Raw genomic sequence first — 8527 nt, 5'->3', positions numbered from 1 at the left:
CCTGCTGTCAGGAAACGCTGCCTTTGGGAAGCCAGAGGCAGAAAGATGTTTTCATACCTCTGTTTAAAAGTGACTTGGTGATTTTGTCAGCTCTCAAAGCAGCACTGAAAGTACACACTGCCATAAAGCTGGTCTTTTATTAATATTTACTTTTATTTCAGACACTGAAATCTGCCTTTGTGTGTATTGTGGCAGGACAACTCTACCTGCACAAAGTACCACGGAAATAAATATTATTTAAGCTATTTCTGCCATTTATTTACAGACTGGTGAAAAACCCCATAGAAGGAGAATTCTTTTAAATGATCAATACATAAATTCTCAGCACACATGTAAATACTTACACTGTAGAAATGAGATGCAGTATCAGGTATTCAGCAGCCAAACTATCTCCCAAGAGGGCATGGGTGAGGAACCCCAGCAACTCTGCTCTCACTGGTGACAGCTCAGACATGAAATTAGAAACAACTGGCAAAAGAGCAGAGGACAAGTGTCAGAAAATGTCATTGTTTCTCACCCTCTTCCCTCTAAATAAATTTGACTTTCTGTCATAGTTTGATGAAGAAAAATGTTTATTCCAAAGCAGTCAAGGAAAAAAACCCAAATGCTCATTGGTTTTTTCAACTGGCTTTGGACAACCTGAATCATTCAACACTTCTTAGAAATTATTTCTTAAAAAGATTAGATATTGTGTAATGCATTTTCAGCAGAGTATAAAGTTCAGAGCCAGATTTATAAAATCCATAGCTGCTCTGTTTTATATTAAAGGCAGAAAAAACTTCTTACATATTACTCAGAATAAGCAATATAAGGCACTCAAAGAAGAAAGTCATAAATACCAGAGGTCTGAACGCAGTAATTCAATGAAAAAAATAACAGCCAAACAAGAAATAGCACAGTTGCTTAAAAGCAGAATTGCCTTATTTTGTGCACTGTATTAAGAGTCTCTATATTATCAGAATGTTTCTTATTTCCAGTATCACACTAAAATGGAAATCTAATTTTCCAGCAATTCACAACTCAGTTTGAAAACAAATCAAATCTTATGGCTGAACAACTTGGTAAAATCCTTGGGCACGTAGAATGCAAAACCAAACTCCACATAAATCACTTTTATTTCAGCCAAATAAAATGTAAACATCACATAAACACAAACATCTGCATCCTGTGCAGCACTGCATGGCTCTTCCATTTCCCAAGATTTAAATTCAAACCCTGTTGTTGAGGCATTTTGCCTCTGAGCAAAGCAGTATTTGTTCAGATGTCCTGGAAAGCACCCAGACACTCACAGGTTTTGCTCTCCTCTTCGTTAAGGCAGGCAGGCAGCAAGGGGTTAATGTGTTGCAACTTCTGTGCCAAAATGACGTGGATCCTGGGCACTAAGGAGGCCGGGGGGCTGTGCACCCTCTGCTCCTCCATGGTGTCCATGCACTCCATAGGATCCAGGCTGGAGCTGTCCCTGTGGAGAGGGCACAGCACAGCTGGACTCAGAAACATCCCACGGGAATTTCTGTCCCTCTGAGCCACAGCAGCTGGAACCAGGCCAGGAACAGAGGAACAAACAACATCGGCTCCCAGCTCCTGCTAACTCCTCCCACACTCAAACCACCTTCTTCAGCATCTTTATAAACATCACAAATACTGAATTACAATTACATAATGACATATTAACAGCAAAGCAGGCTTGACCCAAAATATCTGGATTCTATTATTTTCAGAAAACAATCAAGCCATATTTTTCTGAAGAAAAAACCAAACAACCCAACAAAAAACCCTCAAACAAAATCACATTTATTATTTGCTGCATATAGGCTGTAGCTTCAAGTAAAATATGTATGACACTGTTCTGTCCAGCCTGTACTGAAGTCTAAACAGAAGCTTTTAAAAAAATAAGACCATTTATTACATTTGTCTCTGTAAGCACATGTGGGATTTTCACATCCCACCAGGTTCTGGAGCATGACAAGATCTTCTAGACAGTCACATCACATCTCTATCACTGGCTGAGTAAAAGAACTGTGAATAAATAAACCCTAATGTACCTCTGCTGGAACCTGGAGGTATTACCTCTTAATTTCAGAGTTCAGATACATAAGCTTTGCTCTCCCTAAAAATGTCTTACAAAATTTCTTCCAGGTCGTTTTCATTTGTCATTTTCATTTTCAGAAAGTAAAATCCCTAAAGTGACTCTATCAGATGACAGTGAAGTTTAGAACAAATTTCATCTTCTTGTACTGGTTTTAAAAACTGTCAGGATTTATTACTTCAAAGCCACTTCAGCAGTTCATCCACACACTATCCACTCTCTTTCCATTAAAAGAGATTGCTTTTGTTTGTATTCAAAATGTTGCTAAATGCCACCATTTTGTCTTCTTGTTACAGAATGACACAGGAAAAAACCCACAAGCACCTGTGACAGAGCAACTGAGCTGTCAGTCTGGGATTAGCTGTCACACAGATGATAACAAAAAGCAGCTGACCAGGCTGAGGTAATTTTTAAGAAGTTGGCACTATAAAGGATTCACACTGCACTCTGGGTGTCCTATTTGCCAGACAGATGAACAAACTCACAAACAGAAATGAGTCAGAGTGCAATGGTTCAAGACATCAGCAGTATTTATGTTAGATTTTGGTCAAGAGTTTTATTTTGAAAATTGACTTCTTGCATCCTACGTAATTTGCATTTTGTCAGGCAAGGAATTGCAGAACAGCAGGTGAAATGGGAAGTTTCTATCAGTGGACTAAGAAGATGAGATACCTTAATTAATGAAAAATCAACCCATTTTTTACTCATTTTGGTCACTATCACTCTACATGCAGACATGCAAACTTTTTTTTATATTCTTCAGAAATGTTTACATTTCTGGTAACAACTTCCATAGACTTAGAAATTACTTCAAAAGGACATTTATAATTTTAAAACTTCCTTGAAAGCTTTGTTCACTACTCACTCATTCATTGAAAGTTTAGTACACATAAAAGTACAAAAACATTTAGCTATAGAAGCATTTTCTGCTTTACAGACTGTACAGCAACCTAAAAAAAGATGCACTGGGTATCCAAGGATATGGATGTACCAGAGCACATTGGACTTCAGTTTCCAGGATGCTGGATATAACGCTTTCCTCATCAAGCTATTTTAAAGCAACGAAATTCACTTCTCAAGCATAATTATCATGTACTTACACATTTCCCTGTCTGCTCACTGCAATAAAAACCTGCATTTCAGGGCAGCCTTACCTCTCTTCACTGTTCACTATGCTCAGCACTGGGTCCACAGACAGAACACCAAACACCTCCAGCACATCATTGACTTTGAAGCTCTCCCAGCTCTCATAGATCTGTCCCAAACAGAAAATAAAAAATAAAATGCTGAGGCAGATGGGCCAGATGCAGGCCAGCAGAAAAACTGTCAGACAAGGGAAACTCAGGAGATTCAGCTGTGGCCTGAGAACAGTCTGAGTGAAGAGGTCTCCCCTTGCCCTCAGTGTCAGTAAGCTTACACTGGGAAAGGGAGCTGGCAGGGAGTTCACAGGAGTTTTATGATTCCATGCTTTTTCTATAGGTATTCTTGGCCAAACAAGTGTAAACAACTGTATTCTAATCTGATTCATCAAGATTTGCTAAATAAGAGAGAAGTCAATACAGCAACAGCAGAGAAATTTTGTGTACAGTTTCACAGTAATGTAACAAAGCAGTGAATCAAGGACTATTTCAAATTCAACACACAAATGTGTAGTTTATTGGATTTTCAGCTTGGTTTTTCACAGCTGTTTTTTAATTAGAGGAAATATCCTAAAAGAAAAATACCAGGGCTCAATACCAGAAGCACCCTCAAGCATCTAATACTGGAATCTTTTTTTAACTAAATGGGGTGAGAAGGTGCAAGCTCTAATAAATGCTGCTGAAGGATTCCAGCAATTCAAACGCAGCACTCAGGAAGGGAAACACTATGCTAGTGAAGAGAAAGAATGTAATTATCCCTGAAAACAAAATTCTGGATTTGAGATGCATTTCTGTGCCTACAAACCACTGCAAGGCTGATTGTGTCTGGCTCACAGAGAGCACAGCCCTGCTCATCAGCTCTCCATCTCTCACCTTTACAAGACATGCTGGTCCCTTCTCTCCTGGCAAGGGAAAATTTAGGTCAAGTGGAGGGGAGCAGTTGGGAGAAATGACATGATGACCTGCAGAGGCTTCTGTTTCTAATCTCTTTGGCTCCACACATCCATGGATATCACCTCCACTGCCTGAAAAACAGGATTTGCAGGCTTTTCAAACAGCAATGCAGAGCTGAAGAACTTTCTTCAGTGAGCAACACAGAATAAAACTAATTTAACAAGACATCTGAGACAAGAATATTTAATAATGCAATATACTTGACAGAATATACTCTTAATATGAGAATTCTCACAAGTGCATGTTATATGTAATCAAGTTAAGCGTGATAGAGAGTTCTGGCAAAGATCTGTGTGTCTTGGAAATTCAAACATGGTCAGAAATCTGATTTTCAAAATGCAATGTTTAAACCAGGGGAATGTTTTTTTTTTCCTACAGTCCATAGGACTTCAAAAGTAATATTTTTCTGCACTTGATGGTTAAAAAACCAGAATATGCATAAACCCCAGTTTATATAAAAAATTTCTATAGATTGTCAGCAAGTCATACAACACACATATAACACTATAGGCTCTCCCACACTCCTTCAAATCAAACCACTGACTTCAACAAAGCCTCCAAATCATAAAGGTGGCGACAACAATGATTAAATAATAACAATAATAATTAAAAAGGTTGCCAATATTTCAGTTTTTAGCAATGAATTTTTGCCAAATCCTGGAAAGATATCAGAACAACCATTCAGCAACTCTTACCCATGTGCTGCTCCTTCTGTTTGGAGGGATGCAGGTCCATGTCCTCATCCTCCTCGTAGCTCCTCTTGTGGCGGCTGGGGGTGTAGGAGGTGGAGGGGCTCACTCGGGCCTGGCTGGCACTGATGTAGGCATGCGGCCAAGGGTTAAGGAAGCCTTAGACTGAGCAGGGAAACTCACCCACACTAAGGTTTAGTTGTTGGCTTTTTTTAAACAAAATCCTAATCTTAATATGCTCAGCTACAGGTGTTTTGTAGGAGACTCTCACTGTGTAAGTGTCCCGCTGTAGAAAATGCCAATGGCTCAACTGAAGTTTCTCTTTTCCTAAGTCTTTGCAACTAGAAATTAAGAGAAATTTGCAAGAATCTCCCAAGCAAAAACATCTACTAAATCAAAACAAATGCTCCTAAATTCATTTGCATCCTCTTCATACATATTACACACCATCAACCTTATCTTTTTTCTCTTTCTACACCTATCACCTCTCCAGATTCACTTAAAAAAAAAGAAATTTTAAATGAACTTATTCCTTAAATCTAATTCATTAGTTGGTGACCACTGATTGTATAACAAAACACTGGCTCATTCAAAAAAGATATTTCCTTCACCCATGCTGATTCACCAGGCACTGGAACACAGTAGAAAGTCTGTCTCTCTGAGGTGACTGTTTGTGGGGAGTTCAAATCTCCTGCTGAGGCTGGAATCCCAAGAGAAATTTTGTTAAAAATCTGATTACAGTTTGTTTTCTTTTTTTAAACTAACCCCACAGATTCACTCAGCCAGAAGTTACAATTAACATGTAAGACTACATAACTCAGGAAAAAGTGAATATGTAATGTTTTGATTCAAATTGCACTGCACTACCAAAAGCAACTATTTTCCATAGCAGACAGTTTCAAGGTCATGGGCACGCCCCCCTCCACTCAAAAACAAATTTTAAATACAACAGAAACAGCTGGAAGCCTGCTGAAATTAGAATGCCAGTGAGCAGTTATGAATACTCTGCTTTCCAAACCAAAGATTGACTTTGCATTTAGAGCAGTATCTTCAGGAATCCATTGCCAAGGACCAAAGAAGCTCTGTCACACATAAAACTACAACTTTCCATTCCAGTATTTCTTCTCTAAGGTCATATAATCTATAGAACTTACCCCACATTCTGCCACGTCTCTGTATTTACCAAAATGCAAAACCTGTCAAGAGGGAAAAGGCAATGCAATCATTCTGTTTCTGACAGCATCCTGAACAAGAATCACATCAAAATCACTGAAGTCCAAAGTCCCTCACAGACATCCTGCCAAACCTTTCACCATTTTAACATTTTCTATTCCTCAACAGAAATGTAACAGGTTATGTTCTACTGATGCCACTTGAGCTGAACACAGTTACTATCAGTGTCCACACTCCACAGGTTTAGCTCACAAACTAGAGAAATCCAAGGACCAGAATGAGTAAAATGACAAACATTTGCTAAAATAGTAACTCAGTATTTCACTTACACGTGCATTTGTGTTTGGGTCAACTGTTTCATAGACTCCCATGTAAAACTCAGGATCAAACATATCTTGGACCATGCAGCGAAATTTCACTAAGCTGTTGGGTTTTAGGTAATGTACAGGAACATCATTCAGTGATGGGACCTGTGAAAAAAGAGACTGTTCTATACAACTGCTATATATTGAGCAGTGCCCTGAAGTGAGCCAAAACCAGCACAAAAACTTAATTCTCCGACCATTCAGTATATCCTCCTCATCAAACCCCTATATTTACAGCACACTTAATATTTTCTGAGTGCATTCCCATCCCAATTTAAGCAGTAACAAAGTGTATCTATCCCAACACCTTCCTGCAATGGCTGCCACAGATAATTGTTACAATTCTTAACAGTTCCCAAATTCTTCCAGTCCCAAATACTGGACTATGAAAGAAGTGGTTATAGGTCACTGGAACTGTATGAAAACTGTACAATATTTGAAACTAACTTTTAAATTTAGAATTACTGCAGCTGCAAGATTAAACAGAATTTATTACTTATCTTATTTCTACTTAACAGCACTTCCACCATGTGCTATGTACCAGCAGTACTAGAGCAATTTGCATGCACAATTTCTTATAACAAAGGGTCCTGGAAAACCTGTATGTTAATTTCCAAGTCCACATTGGGGAAGTCTTTTTCACACAGTTTTACATGACAATGGGAAAATAGAAAGAAAAAAAATCAATGCCTAAGCACGTGGTATAACTTCAAAGAACTTGCAATATGAATAGGGTTTTCTTAATCTGAAGAGAAAATATTTGTTGAAAAAGTCCACATCCAACATTAAAATGCAACAAAAACCATAAGTAGCACTATAGGAAGTGGCATTTTAGCAAAAGTGTATCCCCTCATGTTTTTTTTTTGAGTAAGAAAATATGATTTCAATTCCTTCTGATGTTGTAAATTTTACTCAATTTTGCCATTAATGCTTTGATTTAGGCAACCATTTTATACTAAATACAGAATAGTTTCACAGACAGAGAAAGAAACATAATTTTCACCTGGTTTTAGTGACAGGTAGAGCAGATTTGATCTAAGTTTCTAATCTCCTTATCAGTCCTATCATGTCATTTCTGCTACAGGCTTTTAGAAAAGTATCAGCTTTTGAACTCAACTCTGCACACTTCATTTTTAAAACCTAAAGCGCAGCTTCCCTGTTAAAATGCACAAACCAGGCCTGACCCAGCCCAATAAAGCACAGTTTTAGTAGGAAAAGTGGTTTTTTCCTTAAAACCTGAAGGTCCAGGCAACTATTTATTCAACGCACACAAGTTTTGCATTGTGATAAAAGCTCCTGAGAGAAGAGGTTTATGACCAGCAGCTCGTGGTGCACAGTGAGGACTCACACTTCCCCAAAAATGACAATATTTGTCATCTCCTGCCACCTACTGACTGTGCTACGGAGTGGCAGCACCCGGCAGCGATGGCCGGGGGGAAGGAGGGTGCTGAAGGCAGGAGATGGACGGGCTGGGATTTCACATCCCGGCTCTGCACTCAGGTTAAGGCAGCCGAGGTGCAAATTCCACATCCCAAAGCCTGGGCCTGAAATTCAGCTGCACGCTTATCGCGAAATTGCAGGACTTTATCAAAAGCAAGCCACTGCAATAAAGTGTAAAAAACAACAAAGCTTAAGAAAAAGTGTAACTCGGAAAGAAAAAAAAAACACTCTTACCCAGTTAGTAGCGTTATTTTCTTTTAATTTCTCCTTGAAGTATTCAGTTACCTTCTTCTGCCAGTCAGAGTTTGGAGCATTTTGGGCTACAAAAAACAACATATCAACGAGCTCGTTATCACCAGGTAAGAGACTTTTACCCAGCATTCTCCCAGCACATCAAACAAACCCAACTTTCACTTCTATCTTAGGGAAGTGAGTGCATCTCAGACTAATTTATTCCCCTTGCAATTCACTCACTTCCCATTTCAAACCTCTCAAGAAGCACAGAGCCATTCCTGGGAGCGAGGGAAAGCTCCGCAACACCGCAGCGGGGACGGGCAGGAGCCGAGGCACCGCAAATTTTAATGTCGGTATTCTTTCAGGGAAGATTAAACCCTGATTTAATTTTCAGTGTCTAAAATAACAGTAAATAATCTTAAAAAAAAAAAAAAATTAAGCTGCGGC

General features: G+C 38.9%; 1 protein-coding gene across 2 annotated transcripts in view; it reads right to left on the bottom strand.

Moving 5' to 3' along the window:
* MCMBP (minichromosome maintenance complex binding protein) overlaps positions 1-8169 on the bottom strand; it is a 13916-nt gene extending 5747 nt beyond the window's left edge. Inside the window, exons 1-9 of one of the 2 annotated variants that reach the window (XM_031062571.1) lie at positions 8081-8169; positions 6371-6511; positions 6023-6064; positions 5471-5568; positions 4875-5004; positions 4099-4250; positions 3241-3341; positions 1290-1459; positions 345-468 (exon numbers count right to left, since the gene is read on the bottom strand). In XM_031062571.1, the coding sequence (XP_030918431.1) occupies positions 345-468; positions 1290-1459; positions 3241-3341; positions 4099-4250; positions 4875-5004; positions 5471-5568; positions 6023-6029 (782 nt within the window). In that variant the 5' untranslated portion in view covers positions 6030-6064; positions 6371-6511; positions 8081-8169. The remainder of the gene's footprint in view (positions 1-344; positions 469-1289; positions 1460-3240; positions 3342-4098; positions 4251-4874; positions 5005-5470; positions 5569-6022; positions 6065-6370; positions 6512-8080) is intronic. The other variant, XM_031062572.1, reaches the window with a different exon arrangement.
* Positions 8170-8527: the final 358 nt, after the last annotated feature.

This window comes from Geospiza fortis, unplaced genomic scaffold, assembly GCF_000277835.1.
Source record: "Geospiza fortis unplaced genomic scaffold, GeoFor_1.0 scaffold719, whole genome shotgun sequence".
Classification (NCBI taxonomy): Eukaryota; Metazoa; Chordata; class Aves; order Passeriformes; family Thraupidae; genus Geospiza; species Geospiza fortis.
This window is presented reverse-complemented; position numbering and strand designations above follow the sequence as displayed.